Consider the following 18,468-nt stretch of genomic DNA (forward strand, 5'->3'; position numbering starts at 1 on the left):
CCTCAATCAAGCCTCATCCTCCAAATATGCAGGGAAGGGTGATGCAGGGAAGGGTGATGTCAGGAGTCGGGCCATGGACTGGTTGGAAGATTACTTTACTGTGTTGAGGCCGGTTGCAAGGCATTCCAGACAATGGCACAGCAGGGGACAGCACAGGGAGGCAACAGAGCGTTCCCAGCAATGGCCCAGCTACTGAAAGCAACAGAGGCAGCCAAGCTGGGAGGAGTCAGGTGGTAGGAGAGTTGGTCAGGAGCAGAACATGGAAAGCCAGAGAAAGTGTGCAAAGCCCAGAAATGGCATCTGCAATTTACTGGTACCTGTGTGTGTTGGATGGAAGGTGAAGGCAGGCTCAAAAGGCATAAAAAGGACCTTTCACTTACGTTAAACTGACATGCCAAAGGTCTTATTGTAGTTCATCTTAATGCAATATTCATACATTTATTGACCGGGTGCCGTGGCTCACGCCTGTAATTCCAGCACTTTGGGAGGCTGAGGTGGGCAGATCACGGGGAAGAGATTGAGACCAATCCTGGCCAACATGGTGAAACTGCGTCTCCACTAAAAATACAAAAATTACCTGGGCGTGGTGGTGCACACCTGTAGTCCCAGCTACTCAGGAGGCTGAGGCAGGAGAATTGCTTGAACCTGGGAGACGGAGGTTGCAGTGAGCCAAGATCGCACCACTGCACTCCAGCCTGGTGACAGAGCAAGACTCTGTCTCAAAAATAAAATAAAATAAAATAAATAAATGTATTAAATCCATTGCTTTAACATTTTGAAATTTATTTTGGTTTCTGTTCAACAAAATAAAACTACATTGGGATGGCATTAACGGAAGCTCGGAAAAACATTATGCACTGAAAAATACTTCTCATTAGACCGCAACAAGCTTTAAAAAAATAAAATTAAGTAATTATAGTTAAGTTACAAAAAGCTGAAAATATAGAACATTGTGGAAACAGTAGCCATCTATTAACTGGGAAAACACAAAAGAAGAGAAACAATTTCAACTATTAATAATGTATCGAACATGAAGTCTGGTGAATTAAAGGGATATCTATCAGAGGGTGAAGGGCTGGCTTACCGACTGACATACTATACAGCTCAGACCCAAACCCTTCACAAAGGAGACTCTAAGTTTACATCTGACTTGCGGAACTAGCTGAATTGGGTCACTATTAGCTCTGGAGATACCACTAAATTAAACCTCAAAATCTCTCCCAAGGACTCTTGCTCAAGCAAGTCACACTAAACCCAACCTTTCTAACCGGAGTTTTCAGGAAATGGCCTGCAGAAGCACAGGGTCTGGTGCCTCACACAGCTTCCTCCACACTGCAAGTTCTCTAGTTCTCATCACGCCCACAGCATCTGGCATCAGGTTACCCTGTACAGTCAAGGGCCATAGAATTAACCAGCAGGGAAATTCCAGAGGTTTAGAATTCTATCAGCACATGTGTCACTGGAAGCCATCATGGGGGTACCATGTCAGAGCATATGTAACTAGCTGTCAAGTCTTTCCCCGTTGCCTCAGCCTTTCTACACAGACTGGCCTTCGACTTCCCCTGAGTCCGGAAGTAGACTCTTTCAGCAACTCTATTCAGGAATCTGCAGCAGGAAAACTGCTTCCTCTATTAACATCTATGACTGAAGCACAGATTTGTCTAACAGAAATCACCCTTCACCCAAAAGCTGGGAGCAAAAAGGGAAGCCCTTAGCTGACTATAGGAGGTGCCTCTTGTGGCTGCACGTGCTTCTTATACACCTACCCCCAGCTTGAACGATGCCTCAGCCAGCTCACCCTTATCCACACAATCTCCAGGAAACATGCTTCAAATATTCTATCTTTGAAAAGACACCATGCAGAAAATAAGTTTTCCTTTGATGTGTGGTATTTTCTTCAGTGCTTTTTTTTTTTTTGAGATGGAGTCTCGCTCTATTGGCAGGCTGGAGTGTAGTGGCGCGATCTCGGCTCACTGCAACCTCCAGCTCCCGGATTCAAGCAATTCTCCTGCTTCAGTCTCCCTAGTAGCTGGGACTACAAGTGCACGCCACCACGCCCGGCTTATTTTTGTATTTTTATTAGAGACGGGATTTCACCATGTTGGCCAGGATGGTCTCGATCTCTTGACGTTGTGATCCGCCTACCTCGGCCTCCCAAAGTGCTGGGATTACAGAGGTGAGCCACTATGCCCTGCCTTTCTTCAGTGCAATTTCTAAAGAGAAACTTAAATCCTGTTGTATTCTTTCAACACAAGCAATGATACTTCTCAGAGTCTGCTCAAAAGCTCAGCTCTGTGGACTCTGGGACAAAATATACTCGTCCACTGCCATCCCTCTTGGTTTCTGAAACCAACCTTTCTTCCTGCTCTCCTCTTCAAGAGCAAAACCCAACATGTATAAGGTCACAGCAAGTGGTAGCCAGGAAAAGCTGTGGGACCCCACATTTGAGTCACATCCATATGGCATGGAGAAAGAAAACTTATCGGCCAGAAGGAACTGAACTCTGGAAGTCCTAAGGAAGGTCACCATGCTCAGCAGACAGGAAAGCATTGCCAAGGGCTGTCCCTCAAGAGCTTAGTTTGCTTGGGGAGACCAGAAAGACTTCAGTTCCTGACTGCCCTGGTTTGTTGAAGTTCTGAAAGGAGTGGCATGATGAAGAGCTAGTGGGGCTGAGGGAAGGAGTCGACAACGTGGGGTGGGGTAGTGAGGAAGGTGTACGAGGAAACGAGTTGGGCCCTGAAGAAACAGGCAGATTGGGGAAGGCAGGAGAAAGAAGACAAGGAAGAGAAACCTAACCAAAGAACCATGGGAAGCCAGAAAGTGGAGGTTACAGTCAGAATAAAGGCACAGATGGGTACCCCACAGGAGGGACCTTGGCCAGGTTGGGATGCAGAGAAAGACAGGCAGGAGGGTGTCAATCTATAGCATCTTGAACCCCAAAAGGTCTGTAACTGGGTTCTCTAAGCCTCGAGAAGTTCAGACCAAAGCGTCAGACCAGGGCAAATATTTTGGAAAGATCAGTCTTTCCAAGACTGAACTTCTTTCCAAGAAGCTGCACAGGAAACCCAGTAAATGTGGACCTGAAAAATCAAAATGCAAGAGAAGTAAAACGGGCTGGAGGCGGGCAACAAGAGAAGCAAGGAAAACAAAAAGACTGTAGCTAAGGATCTTTTATTTTTTAAAAAACGGATACGACTTTGGTGATGAGAGAGAAAAAGGGCAAAAGTCTGCAGTTAGGAATTCAGGTGACTGAAGACTGACCTGGACAGTTGGAAGGGGCAGGCTGATGGGCAGAAGAGAGAAACTCCTTTCCGTGACAACCAAGCTGAACTCTTCGATCCCAGAAGCACTGGGTTCTTTAGGTACTAAGCCAAGACAAAGACTTGGGAATCACTCACTCAAAGGATGAAGAATGGATGTGAATGGCTGAGGAGACAGTCAAAGGAATAGAAAGGCCTGGCTTTGAGGGCCTCTTCCCCACCAGCACAAGATAAGGCAAAGGACCATTTGTCAGAGACATCAAGGGGAATTTCCATTTTAATGGTCAATAGTGTCCAGTTCTATCAAGGACAAGACTAACCTTTGAGAAAAAGCCATGGATTTGGTAATCTGATAACTGGTAACCTTCAGCAAAGCATAGTTGACAGACAGAGACCGAAATGAGTTGGAAAAAGTCATGAAGAGAATGAATGGCAACTTAAGGGAAGCAACATGCTAGAGAAGTTGAGTAGCAGGATGAAAAACAAATAGGACAGTTGGGAACAGAAAAATCCAGGTGCATACGAAGGTGGAAGGAAAGGAGCTGGTATAGATGGGTACGATCAGAAAACATGAGGAGGGGAAAGGCAGGGATAAGGGAGGCAGGCAGGGAGAGAGAAGTGCAATAGCCACAGTCTTAGGGGATGCTAGAGGATCCTAAAAGAAGATTCCTCAGGTTGGTGCAAAGTATTAGAAGACTGCTGCATCAGTACAGAGAATGACCCAAGGGTAGGTCTTCATTCCTTACCTCCATAAAGTAGGCTACCTGCCAAGAATGAAAATATCAACTCAAAAGCTATGGGCTGTTTTAAGCAAGGTGGAAGATAATATAAACAGCATGGTCCTTTCTTCAGACTTACTGCCTTGACAGCACAGAATCATCTTTTGTCCCTCATCTCCCAAGTTATTTGTACTTCCCTGAGATCAGCTCAAAAACAACTCTCTTCAGGCTGTCTACAATGTGGAAGAGCATGACTAGAAGAGAGAAACCTTCAAACAATAATGTGGCCTAAGACACTAACCTCACTTATCCCAGGGGAATGCACGGAATCTCTTCATTTGCATTAACTCCTGACACGGCATGGAAGAATAATTTTTATCAAATACCCTTGGCATCTTATATCAGATTAAAGGACCACTAAATACAATGAGGTAAAAATGGGCAGAGAGTATGGTTAGTTTCTATTAATAAATCTAAGTCTATTTTGTCTGTTGTAGGCAACAAAGGCCAAATGGACTTTGTGGGAAATGTATCTCATAAAAGCCCTTTGGAAAAACTGCAGACCAAAACCAAAACCCTCCTTCATGTTTTCTCGCATGAAACATGAACTTGCCCTATTTCAAAAAGTTCCTACTGAGTATGATTGTGTGAAAGATCACACTATTTCAAATCATATTTATTTAAAAAATCTGTGATGGGACAGTGGCCTCACTGCCAGGAAGCCCAAGTTCTGTTTTATGCTCGGCACAACCAAGTGGAAGCTGATTCACTTTGTTTCAAGTTACATAAAATAATCAGAAAATCAAGAAGATCTCATGCTAGACAGGTTATACTTGCACCCAGAAAAGCATTTTTTTTTTTAACCTGCTGTTTTGGTTTGCTGCTGAAGTCTTTCAAAAGAATTATGTATTCAAAGTAGCTCTTTGCCCATCGGCATTTCCCCATCTTCTATGTCTTCTGTAGGGCACATCCCCCGCAAAGAGGCCTTAGTAGAAAAGCACTTCTACCTGCAGTTCTCCCCTAGGTCTGCAGAGAGAAACAGTGCAGAGTGCAATGCCACAGTCAAGGGCCAACTTTCCTACAGAGCCCGGGCCCCAGGGAGGGTGGTCAGCAGCGCAACCTGCCCAGACTGGGATATCCCTTTGGTCACAGCCATGTTTCCACATGGCCATCCACTCACACTCAGAGGAGGAATGGATGGAAGCCACCAGCATAAATAAAGGGAACACAGAAGAACGATGTCACCAAAGTGCAGGTGCAAACCCCAAAGCAACCCCCTACCTCTGCCAGCCCAGACTTGCCAATAAATCCTAGAGGAGTGTGTCTCTTAGGTCACAGTACTTTTTTCTTCATTTCTTTTGATTTAGAAACAAATCAGCAGGGAGGACAAGGTTCTCAAGGACAAAAAATTCAAAGCTGAAACGAGAGCAGCACAATCCATTGGTGACGTTCATCTTTTTCCAGAGGAATATACCATTCTGTTATGACTTTGGGGAGAAAAAAAAGATCTTTTAGGAGGTGCAGGGAACACATTCAGAATTAAGACATACTGACCCACCATCACAGACACAGCAATTAATTAAAATAGCACACAAAATGATTTTTAAAGTTTGAAATGAAACATAACACTAGAAAGATACACACTTGGAGAGATAGGAATCCTGGCTTCTGCTTCATACTGTTCTGTATTGTGAATTATTTACATGTGTTTTTTATTTTTGTTTTTGTTTTGTTTTTGAGATGGAGTCTTGCTCTGTTGCCCAGGCTGGAGTGCAGTGGCATGATTTTGGCTCACTGCAACCTCTGCCTCCGAAGTTCAAGCCATTCCCCAACCTTGGCCTCCTCAGTAGTAGCTGAAATTACCACGCCCAGCTAATTTTTGTATTTTTAGTAGAGATGGAGTTTCACCACGTTGGCCAGACTGATCTTGAACTCCTGACCTCAGGTGATCTGCCTGCCTCGGCCTCCCAAACTGTTGGGATTACAGGCGTGAACCACTGTGCCTAGCCACATGTGTATTTTTTTAAAAATCATAAGCTGGGCATGGTGGCTCACGCCTATAATCCCAGCACTCTGGGAGTCTGAGGTGGGTGGATCACTTGAGGTCAGGAGTTCGAGACCATCCTGGCCAAAAGGGTGAAACCCCGTCTCTACTAAAAATCTAAAAATTAGCTGGGCGTGGTGGTGGGTGCCCATAATCCCAGCTACTCGGGAGGCTGAGGCAGGAGAATTGCTTGAACCTGGGTGGTGGAGGTTGCAGTGAGCCAAGATTGAGCCACTGTACTCCAGCCTGGACAACAGAGTGAGACTGTCTCAAAAACAAACAAACAAATATCATAAAAAGGGGAAATCCTTAAAGTCAATTATCTGAAAAGGTAGTAGTCCAAAGCTAAATTGTAAATCTGGCTTACTGGACTAGTTAGCAAAGATGTTCTGAGCTCAGTGGCTCGTTCTGTAGTTAATATTGAGTTGTACAAGAGAATCATGTTCCCTGCAGGAAGTCTGGGAACCAATTCATAGTTGGGCCACCAATGGTTCTTTGCCAATGTCCTGCTTGTTGCTATGCTGAAAGCAGAAGGAACGGTGGACGCCGATAGCAACGCAATAGAGTACAAGAGTGTACTTCCTACTTAGACAGGTTGTCTTTAGAGAGACCCTTGCTCAGCTCTGCTGCCATGGGGTGTGTTGAGGGAAATCAGGGACCCCAAACGGAGGGACCAGCTGGAGCCACAGCAGAGGAACATAAATTGTGAAGATTTCATGGACATTTATCGCTTCCCTAGTAATACTCTTATAATTTATTACGCCTGTCTTACTTTAATCTCTTAATCCTGTTATCTTTGTAAGCTGAGGATGTACGTCACTTCAGGACCCTGTGATGATCGCGTTAACTGTACAAATTGATTGTAAAATGTGTATATTTGAACAATATGAAATCTGATTGTAAAACATGGGTGCTTTAACAATATGAAATCAGTGCACCTTGAAAAAGAACAGAACAACAGCAATTTTCAGGGAACAAGGGAAGGCAACCATAAGGTCTGACTGCCTGGGGGGTTGGGCAGAATAGAGACATATTTTTCTTCTTGCAGAGAGCCTATAAACAGATGTGCAAGTAGGAGAGATATTGCTAAATTCTTCTCCTAGCAAGGAATATTAAATATTAAGACCCTAGGAAAAGAACTGCATTTCTGGAGGGAGGTCTATAAACGGCCGCTCTGGGAGTGTCTGTCTCATGCAGTTGAGATAAGGACTGAAATACACCCTGGTCTCCTGCAGTACCCTCAGGCTTATTAGGGTAGGGAAAAAAATCCCACCCCAGTAAACTTGAGGTCAGAGCTGTTCTCTGCTCTCGAACTCTGTTTCCTGTTGTTTCAGATGTTTATCAAGACAATATGTGCATAGCTGAACACAGAACCTTATCAGTAATTCTAATTTTGCCCTTTGCCTTGTGATTTTTGCTTTGCCCTTTGCCTTGTGATCTTTATTGCCCTTTGAGGCATGTGATCTTTGTGACCTACTCCCTGTTCATACACCCCCTCCTCTTCTGAAATTCCTAATAAAAACTTGCTGGTTTTGCAGCTTGGGGACATCATGGTCCTGCCAATATATTATGTCACCCCCGGAGGCCCAGCTGTAAAATTCCTCTCTTTGTACTCTTTCTCTTTATTTCTCAGACCAGCCGACACTTAGGAAAAATAGAAAGAACCTACGTTGAAATACTGGGAGCGGGTTCCCCCAATAGGGGTGGAAGGAGGCCTTATCTCTCTGACAGAGGAATCGATTGGCTGTACTCAGGAACTCCAGCCCACAGTGCTTAAGCCAGGCTGATGTGGGGAGTTGGAGGCCTATGTGCTTCTGGGCTTGTGTTTCCAGGGAGCATAGTCTAGCGCTTTACCACATAAAGTGTGGATCCAGTGGCATTTGGTTTCACCTGAGAACTTCCTAAGAATGTGGACATAGGCCGGGCATGGTGGCTCATGCCTGTAATCCCAGCACTTTGGGAGGTTGAGGCGGGTGGATCACCTGAGGTTGGGAGTTCGAGACCAGCCTGACCAACATGGAGAAACCCCATCTCTACCAAAAATACAAAATTAGCTGGGCGTGGTGGTGGCACTTATAATCCTAGCTACTTGGGAGGCTGAGGCAGGAGAATAGCTTGAACCCAGGAAGCAGAGGTTGCAGTGAGCCGAGATTGCACCACTGTACTCCAGCCTAGGCAACAAGAGCGAAACTCTGTCTCCAAAAAAAAATAGAATGTAGAAAAATAGGCTCCACCCCACATCTAATGAATCAGACAATGCTTTTTATCAAAATTCCCCAAGGTGATTCAAATGCCTGTTAAAGTTTATGGAGCGCTGGTAGAATGCAGAAAGCTCAGGACTGGGAGACCAGGGAGTTGCTATCAGGTCCTGATTTTGCCACTAACTTGCAGTAGAAACTTAGCGGAAAAAAAAAATGAGTGTTTCTGTGTGGGCCTATTTCCTCATCTGTCAAGGGAGGGAGCTGCTGTAGAGTATTCGAAGGTCCCTTCTAGCTCTAACGTCAGAGATATGTGTATCTAGATGTTTCTAGTTTGTTGTCTAAAAAGGGCGAATGCAACAGCAACAGCACCCCCAGAATCGGCCACTGCTGCCATGGCAAACGCAAGCCCACTACTGGGTCCATCTAACGTTAACTATCCCTCCTGTGGACCTGGATCCTCCTTCCTTACCTTCTGGTCCAAACGTTGGTAGTCACTGGCCTTTGGCCGCCGGGTGACTTTAGATCTTTTTCCTTCCAGGACAAAAGCAATGATCTGAGGAAAAGAAAAAGAAAATGATTAACAGGTAATGACATAGTTCAGTCTCTGAAATCAGAGGCAGTCACCTGGTAGCATATTTGTTAATGACCTTGACTGTAGAAAGAGCAGTACACTCACAGAGGTCTATTTAAACTATAACCAGTTTAAGAAAGACAGAGCCTAATTACATCAGAATCTTTTGTATTGCTTAATAGGAAATAAATAGAATGTTGTCTGAGTTCTAGCGTGTAGGAGGAAGTCTGTATGATTCATTCAAAGGTACACAAGTCAAAGATCAACTCCTTCCTAGAGATATCTACAGTAGGACATTCCTTTGAAAATAATCATAATCAGAATTTCCTATCTACAAATGTACTCTTTCACCCCACGCTGCAACATCAACTATACTCTCTATCACTCTCATTTCATGACCAAGGTTACCCTGCATAATGGACACTTGGACATAGAATAAGAAATGCACTTTTTTTTCTTTGAGGCAAGGTCTCACTCTGTCACCCAGGCTGGAGTGCAATGGTGTGATCATGGCTCACTGAAGCCTCGACCTTCCACAGTCAAGCCATCCTCCCACTTCAGCCTCCAGACTAGCTGGGCCCACACACGTCCACCACCACATCTGGCTAATTTTTTTTTTATTGTATGTAGAGATGAGGTCTTGCTATGTTGGCCAGGCTGGTCTCGAACTTCCTGGGCTCAAGCGATCCTCCCACCTCAGCCTCCCAAAGTGCTGGGATTACAGGCATGAGCCACTGCACCCAGCCAGGAATGCACATTTTTACTAAAGGTCTTCCCCTCTATTCTTTCTAGCCACAGGCCTCATGGCCAAAAATGGACTCTCCAATTTTAAGCAGGTTACAGAAACTAGCTTCTAAATTTTGGGGGCGCAATATGAAATGCAATCATTTTGTCATTAGAGCGGTTGCTAATAAACCAAACCCTGCTGAAAAAGTAACAGGTGTACGTGTCTGTGCAATTTCTGGGCTTTCTTCTAATTATTATTAATTGCAGAAGTCCCTGGGCTCCTTGCTGCTGGTATTGAAGATGAAGTAATTGAAACTACTCTTTGTGCCACTGATGGAAGAGAGAATGTTGGGAAAGGAAACTAGAAATGATATGTCGTCTCAAGAATGGAAATAGGATGGAAGGTACATGCTTTAACTGTCAAGTACTCAGGTCCTCTGAGGCTGTGAAGGGCCCAAGTGCAAAGTTATGGGAGGAGATTCCACGTCAGGTCAGATCCTAATAATGGCCTAACTTGGCTCCTAATGCAGTAGCAGAGGACACTCAAAGTAAACAGATCACAGGATGAAAACACGATTCACAAAACAAGAGTAAAAAGGCCTAATGGGGCCTGAGGAAAAAAACTGAAGTTTGTTTTAAAGTCCTCAGTGCTCACGGGCATCCGATAGGATACCCACCCAAACCCAAGCTTCCAGGGTGCTGAAAACCCCACTCCCCTCCCGAACGCCGCTCTAGACCTACCTTCCGCTTGTTGTGATGAGCAATATAGAGGACTGCCACAAGAATGGCTGCAGTCACCAGATATGCAAAGAAGTGGCTGCTCTCCGCGCTGGCATTTCCAGAACTCTCCCTATAAAGGTCATCCTTCTCGCTACCCCTGGAATCCAAAAGTGTCCCTTCACGGTTTTCACTGGAGGCAGAACCGGACATCTTTTCTTTCTCTTCTTTGGGCGGTGAGCCCTCCTCGGGTCCTGTATCATCATCTTCAGCCTCTTTGGGCTCCACATCCTCAGTAGGCTCTGAAGACTTAACTTCCTCCTGTGGGGAAGAAATGAGGTCAGTGTCCTCCCCAGGTTCGATTTTGAAAGCATGAGGAGAAAGCTTCCCTTTGTCAGCTAACTGGTTTGTGTCAGCCTTGGGGAGCTCCTTGTTATCAGAAGGGTTGGAGATGGGCTTGAAATGGTCTTTCCTGGAAGGCTGCTCTGGAACCACCTTGCTAGAGTCGTCTTTTGGGGTCTGCTCCTCCGCACCTGACTTGCTAGGCCCGTCTATTGGGCCCTGCTCCTCTGCACCGGACTTGTTAGAGGCGTCTTTTGGAGTCTGCTTCTCCGCACCTGACTTGTTAGTGACGTCTTCTGGGATCTGATCCTCCACACCCGACTTGGTGGAGCCGTCGGCACCCGACTTACTAGGGACGTCTTTTGTGGTCTGCGCCTCCGAACCCGATTTGCTAGTGCTGTCTTTTGTGGTCTGCGCCTCCGAACCCGACTTGCTAGGGCTGTCTTTTTGGGTCTTTGCCTCCGCACCCGACTTGCTGGAGCTGTCTTTTGTGATCTGAGCCTCCGAACCCGACTTGCTAGAGCTGTCTTTTTGGGTCTTTGCCTCCGCATCCGACTTGCTGGAGCTGTCTTTTGTGATCTGAGCCTCCGAACCCGACTTGCTAGAGCTGTCTTTTTGGGTCTTTGCCTCCGCACTCGACTTGTTGGGGTTGTCTTCTGGGGTCTGCGCCTCCGCACCCGACTTGCTAGGGCTGTCTTTTGAAGTCTCAGGCTCCGGATTCGACCTGCTAGGGCTGTCTACTGAAGTGTGCGGCTCCGGATCCGACTTGGTAGAGCCTCCAGGCCGTTGGCTCAAGTTTTCTGTAGAAGGCCGAACTCCAGCTTCTTCTTTCTTGACACTTGCGGTTTCCGAGAGCTGCGCGGCTCCTAAAATAGAAAAAGGAGTTAGCACCAGAGAAGGGCAGGCCGGAAGAAGGAACTCCTCAGAGCTGGAAGATATCGGGAGCAGCGGGGGAATGGGGATTGGGGGGTGGGGCGGGAGATGATGGCGAGCGGAGAGGTGGGTCGGGCAGGGAAGAAGCAAGCCTAGAAGTTACCTGCCGAGGTGAGAATGGGGGACCTGGGGGCAAGAGTGGGATGCGGGATGGAGGGTCTTACCAGCCGCCGCGACGCTCAGGAGGACCAACGCAACCACGAACCTCATCCTGCTCAAATAGAGCTTCCGCCCTCTAACGCTCTCGCGAGATCAGCGCGGGGCCCCTCTCCAGTCCCGCCCCTGCGGCGCGCGTCTTTCCGGCTCCCGCTTCCGCCAGGACAAGGGGCGAGATTTGGGGGGCCGCTGCTGCTGATGTCTGCGCTCGCCTTCCGCTGCGGCGGTTACGGTCGCCGAGTGGAAGGTGAGCCTCTTCTTCCTGGTTTCTCGTCTCCACCACAGCCGCAACAGACTGGCCCTCCGTTTTTCGTCCTCTCCGCCGCGTACTTCCGAGACCTTACAGGCAGGGCTGGAGCTCCCTCGCCTCTCGCACTGGCCGTGAAAGTGAGGTCACTAGGGGCAGGCGCCTCTTGGCCACCACCATCCTGTGCTTGCGTTTCTATGCTCTGCTTTTTTCGTGTTTCCCTCCTAGTAGTACACAAATATGCTGTGCTCCGTTCTCTCCCATGTGGGAACAAATCCATCCGATCACCTGCAAAGCGTTGCCTTCGCATCCTGGCCCTCCTCCTTCCCGACTCCGCAGAGACGGTGTCCTCCGAGGTCGCCGAACATCTTTTCCAAAAAGTGCATCCTTTTTCTGGTCGTAAAAGTACAGAAGCAGAAAACAAAACCTGACTCCCACCCTTCCGGGATAATCACTATTAATGTTTTAGTGTATTGTCTGCCCTCTAAACATTTAATGTTTTTGAATAGATAATACAGTATAATGTTTCAGAAATGATAACCAGATTTTAAAGTAAATAGACTTTTCTTAGAAGAGTCTTCGTACTCCTCCACAGGTTACCGATTACATTAGTTTATTACGTTTCCATTTAGTTTTGTAAAAAAAAAAAAAAAAAAAGGATACTTTCCCTTCTTTTTTTTTTTTTTTTGAGACGGAGTCTCGCTCTGTCGCCCAGGCTGGGGTGCAGTGGCCGTGATCTCAGCTCACTGCAAGCTCCGCCTCCCGGGTTTACGCCATTCTCTGCCTCAGCCTCCCGAGTAGCTGGGACTACAGGCGCCCGCCACCACGCCCGGCTAGTTTTTTGTATTTTTTTTAGTAGAGACGGGGTTTCACCGTGTTAGCCAGGATGGTCTACGATCTCCTGACCTCGTGATCCGCCCGTCTCGGTCTCCCAAAGTGCTGGGATTACAGGCTTGAGCCACAGCGCCCGGCCAATACTTTCCCTTCTTAATTAGTGTATTTCTCTTTTCTTCTATGCAGATTTATTTTCTCCGCATATTGGGATAATCACGTAAATGGTTTTGTATCCCACCGTTTACAGTTACTGTTATGTTTATACATTAAATGTTTGAAATCACTTTATGAACGATTGCCAGGCTTGGTGCTTTGGAGACAGTGATTTAAGAAATGATAGGTCTTAAATGAGATTACATCAAGTTAGAAAGCTTCTGCACAGCAAAGGAAACAGTGAAGAAACAACCTACATAATGGGAGAACTATTCGCAAGCTATCCATCCGACAAGGGATTAATAACTAGAATATATAAGAAACTCAAGGAAAAAAATATAATTAAAAAAATGGGCACCAGCCAGGGCAACATGGTGAAACCCTGTGTCTACCAAAAATACAAAACATTAGCCGGGCATGGTGGCCTGTGCATGTAATCCCAGCTACTCAGAAGGCTGAGGATGGGAGGATTATTTGAGCCTGGGAGGCAGAGATTGCAGTGAGTGAGCCAAAATCTTATCACTGCACTCCAGCCTAGGCAACCATCTCAAAAAAAGAAAGAGAAAAAAATGGGCAAAAAACCTGCTGAATAGACATATCTCAAAAGATGACATACAAATGGCCAACATAGAAATGGTATGTGAAAAAATGCTCACTATCACTAATCATCAGGGAATGCAAATCCAAACCACAATGAGAGATCATCTCAGCCCCAGTTAGAACGGCTGTTATCAAAAGAAAAAAAAAATACATAATGGTGACAAGGATGAGAAGAAAAGGGAATGCTCATATCCTGTTGGTGGGAATGTAGATTAGTACAGCCATTATGGAAAACAGTATTGGCAGGGCATGCAGGCTCACACCTGTAGTCCTAGCACCTTGGGAGTCTGAGACAGGCAGATTACTTGAGCCCAGGAGTTCGAGATCAGCCTGGGCGATGTAGCAAGACTCTGTCTCTATAAAAAAATAAAGGAAGACAGCACAGAGTTGCTCAGAAACTAAAAATAGAACTGCCATATGATCCAGTATTCCCACTGCTGGATATGTATCCAAAAGAAAGGAAATAAGTATATCAAAGAGATATATACTCTTGTAATCCCACCACTTTGGGAGGCTGAGGCAGGAGGATCGTGTGAGCCCAGAAGTTTCAGACCAGACTGGGCAACATGGCAAGACCCCATATCTTGCTCCCTTTTTTTTTTTTTTGGAGACAGTCTTACTCTGTCACCCAGGCTTGAGTGCAGTGGCACGATTTCAGCTCACTGCAATCTCCATCTCCTGGGCTCTGGTGATCCCCCACCTCAGCCTTCCAAGTAGCTGAGACTAGTGGATCTCATGGAAGTAGAGGTGGCTGCCAGAGGCTGGGAGGGGATGAGGAGAGGGAAGATGAAGAGAAGTTGGTTAATGGGTACAAAAATACAGATACATAAAAAGAGTAAGTATGTTCTGTAGTCAAAACAGTAGGAAAATTATGGTTAACAATAACATTGTATATTTCAAAAGAGAAGAACTGTAATGTTCCTGATACAAAGAATAGATAAATATTTGCGGTGATAGATATCCCAGTTACTCTGATTTGGTCATTAAATATTGTATACCTATATAAAAATACCACATGTACCCCATAAATATGTACAACTATATAAAAAAAATTTTTTTTGAGACAAGAGTTTCGCTCGTGCTGCCCAGGCTGGAGTGCAATGGCGCGTTCTTGGCTCAGCGCGACCTCTGCCTCCCAGGTTCAAGTGATTCTCCTGCCTCAGCCTCCCGAGTAACTGGGACTACAGACATGCACCAGCACACCCAGCTAATTTTGTATTTTTAGTAGAGACAGGATTTCTCCATGTTGGTCAGGCTGGTCTTGAACTCCTGACCTCAGGTGATCCACCCTCTTCAGCCTCCCAAAACGCTGGGATTACAGGCGTGAGCCACCGCACCCAGCCCTGTATCAAGTTTTTAAGGTAGGTATTAACTTCATGGAGCATGCAATCTTTTGGGGTACATAAATATTAAATATCTACACAAACATGTGTGCGTTCATGCACATTCCAAGAACTGCCGGAAAGAAAAGTACAGAAACTATGAGATCATTTGAGGAAAGGACCCTTAAGCTGAGGACTGAAGGTTGTAGCTGTGTCCCGGGTGAAGATGAAAGGAAGAGGAGGATGAGCTTTTCTGGCTGAGTATACAGCATGTATTAGGTTGGTGCAAAATCAATTGCGTTCTGGCCGTTTGACAAAAACAGCAATTACTTTTGCACCAACCTAATACAATGGCCTGCAGACAGGTGGGAACCTGGTATTTTGTGTAAGTCTAAAGACTACAGTTGTCAGATAATAGAGAAGAAGGAGAAAGGCAGGAAAGAGGCTGGAACAGAGCCAGATTAAAGAACAAATGATCTGAGAATTGTCTAGAACATGAATCTACCAAGCACAAAAAGTACCACAGAAAATAACGCCAGTTAACTTTGTGGGTTTTATTTTGTTTTGTTTTGTTTTGTTTTGAGATGGAGTCTCCCTCTGTTGCCCAGGCTGGAGTGAAGTGGCGTGATCTCAGCTCACTGCAGCCTCCGCCTCCCGGGTTCAAATAATTCTCCCACCTCGACCTACTGCCTAGCTGAGATTACAGGCACCCACCACCACGCCCGACTAATTTTTGTATTTTTAGTAGAGATGGGGTTTCACCATGTTGGCCAGGCTGGTCTCAAACACCTGGCCTCAAGTGATCCACCCACCTCGGCCTCCCAAAGTGCTGAGATTACAGGCATGAGCCACTGCACCCAGCCATATGCCAGTTAACTTTGATTGAAATGTAAACTAGTCCTACTCCTGCCAGAAAGAACTACAGCTGCCAGGGGAAATAACTCCTCTGTAGTCTACTGAGTGCAATATTTGGCTTACATGATGTGCAGTTCTAGTCAATTAGAATTCTTGAGAATTTCAAGGAATAGTACATGTAGTGGCATATAATTTTCAGGAACGAGTGCTTTATTTTTATTTTATTATTATTTTTTGAAACAGGGTCTCATTCTGTCACCCAGGCTGGATATTTTTTAATTTAAAAAACAATTAATATGTTCTCAGTATGTTTCTGTGTCGAAGAAAATGTCTGTCACACATACACTCATTACTGAAGAGAAAATAAGAATTACAGGAAGTGAGAAATCTTTTGCCAAACTATTTCAGAACCTTGACTCCACTTTGGCTGAAAGAAATGAATTAGTAAATTAATTTGTTTCTAAAAGAAAACTCTGGCCAGGTGCAGTGACTCTTGCCTGTAATCCCAGCACTTTGGTTGGGAGGCTGAGGCTGGCTGATTGTTTGAGCCCAGGAGTTCAAGATCACCCTGGGCAACATGGTGAAACCTCGTCTCTACAAATAATTTTAAAAATTAGCTGGGCATGGTGTGCACCGACAGTCCCAGCAGCACTGAGATGGGAGAATTGCTTGAGCATCGTAGGTGGAGGCTGCGGTGAGCTGTGATCAGGTGATCAGGTCACTGCACTCCAGCCTTGGCAACAAAACGAGACTCTGTCCTAAAAAATGAAAAAAAAAAAAATGAAAGAAAGAAAGAAAAGATTAAATTCTGGCTGGGTGGGGTGGCTCAAGCCTGTAATTCCAGCACTTGGGGAGGCCGAGGCAGGCGGATCATTTGAGATCAGGAGTTCGAGACCAGCATGACCTACATGGTGAAACCCTGTCTGTACTAAAAATACAAAAAAATTTAGCTGGGCATGGTGGTGCATGCCTGTAATCTCAGCTACTTTGGAGGCTGAGGCAGGAGAATCACTTGAACTTGGGAGGCAGAGGTTGCAGTGAGCTGAGACTGCACCACTGCACTCCAGCTTAGGCAACAGAGCAAGACTCTCTCAAAAAAAAAAAGGAAAAGAAAATTATTTCTATCTCCCCAAATAAATGTCTGACGAACATTTAAAGATACTGGCTTATCAAGGGTATGTGTGTCTGGTAAGGGAACAGTAAATTATTAAGCCTGACCTGGTGTCCAAATTACTAGACAATAGAGGAAAGGAGTCCAAATCATGCAGAACTCATGGGCCATGTCCAGTGTTTTATATTTTATCTTAACAATAATGATATTGCTAGAGTTTTAAGTAGGGGAAAGATAGAATTGGGATTTTTTAAAGACAGTCAAATTTAGCAATGGGGTGTTATATATTAACACCAAGTGTAGTGATACTAATGTTAATAAGTTCCGATAACCCAATACCATCACACCAGCTAAGGGTGGGGAGTTTTTGTTGTTTCAATTTATTTTTTATTTTATTTTATTTTTGTTTTTGAGACAAGAGTCTCACTCTGTCACCCAGGCAGGAGTGCAATGGCACAATCTCGGCTCACTGCAACCTCCGCCTCCCAGGTTCAAGCATTTCTCCTGTTTCAGCCTCCCAAGTAGCTGGTATTACAGGTGCCCACCACCACACCCAGCTAATTTTTGTATTTTAGTAGAGGCAGGGTTTCACCATGTTGGCCAAACTGGTCTTAAACTCCTAACCTCAAGTGATCCACCCACCTTGGCCTCCCAGAGTGTTGGGATTACAGGCCTGAGCCACCGGGCTCAGCCAAATTTTTAAATATTACTCTGGTTGTATCGTGAAGAACTTGAGTGGGGAGGGAGGAGTGAATTTAAGAGTTAAGAGACTAATGCAATAGTTCAGGTAGGACTAGTGTAGGGATAGTGAGAATGGAGGGAAGTAATTGGACTCAAGATAAATCCGAAGATAATACTAACAGGCCTTGAAGATGGACTGGGTGTGGGGGAAAGGAGTGATGGTGAGGAAGGTGTGGAGGTGTCCTTTCCCTGAGGGAAGGAACACTAATGGAGAAGCAAGTCTGATGGGGGTGGGGCATAGAAAATGAATTTGCTTATGGTTAATTGCTTCTGTGTAGTTTGGACCATGAGATAGCCGGGTGAAAATATCTAGTTGGAAATGTGATCATGGAGTTCAAAGGTAAGTATAGGAACAATTTTTCTAATTAAATATTGTTCAAAACAGGATTAGTGGTTTCATAAAAAGTAATCTATTAGTTTATCTTAATTGTGACAGTTCTCTTACTATTGGACATCTGTATTATTTTTAGTTTTCTATTGTTAGTAACTATTGTTAAGTACTGGTTAGGTGCCTTTTAAGATAAACCCTCAGAAAGATTAAGTAGGCCTGGTAGAGTGGCTCATGCCTGTAATCCCAGCACTTTGGGAGGCCAAGACAAGAGGATCCCTTGAAGCCAGGAGTTTGAGACCAGCCTGGTCAACAAATTGAGACCCTATCTCTATAAAAAAAATTTAAAAATTAGTCTGGCTTGAGACCAGGAGTTGGAGATTACAGTGAGCTATGATCTCTGCATTCCAGCCTGGGTGACTGAGTGAGAACCAATCTCTAAAGAAAAGACATAAAGAAAGATTAAGCAATTCTATTATTTTGCCAAAGCTTTGATAGCAGTGAGTATTATTAATCTGCCAAATAGATAGGAAAAACATAGTCCTTAAGTGTTATTCTTTAATACTTATTGCACAAGTAATTTACATGACCTTGGATGATTTAATTAC

The 18,468-nt window shown here is 45.1% G+C and overlaps 1 protein-coding gene across 3 annotated transcripts; it reads right to left on the reverse strand.

Moving 5' to 3' along the window:
- Positions 1 to 762: 762 nt before the first annotated feature.
- Positions 763 to 11,867, reverse strand: TGOLN2 (trans-golgi network protein 2). 3 transcript variants are annotated; one of them, XM_026450938.2, is made up of 4 exons: positions 11,678 to 11,867; positions 10,263 to 11,446; positions 8,694 to 8,777; positions 763 to 5,395 (listed from the first exon to the last, which is right to left on the reverse strand). In XM_026450938.2, exons 1-4 carry the CDS (start codon positions 11,721 to 11,723, stop codon positions 5,390 to 5,392), a joined length of 1,320 nt encoding a protein of 439 aa, XP_026306723.1. In that variant the 5' UTR covers positions 11,724 to 11,867; the 3' UTR covers positions 763 to 5,389. The 3 variants fall into 3 exon arrangements, with proteins under 3 accessions (XP_026306723.1, XP_026306722.1, XP_026306721.1); XM_026450937.2 differs by having other exon boundaries at positions 763 to 5,466; XM_026450936.2 differs by lacking the exon at positions 763 to 5,395 and having other exon boundaries at positions 8,643 to 8,777.
- Positions 11,868 to 18,468: the final 6,601 nt, after the last annotated feature.

This window comes from Piliocolobus tephrosceles, chromosome 15 (genome assembly GCF_002776525.5).
Source record: "Piliocolobus tephrosceles isolate RC106 chromosome 15, ASM277652v3, whole genome shotgun sequence".
NCBI classification, from domain to species: domain Eukaryota; kingdom Metazoa; phylum Chordata; class Mammalia; order Primates; family Cercopithecidae; genus Piliocolobus; species Piliocolobus tephrosceles.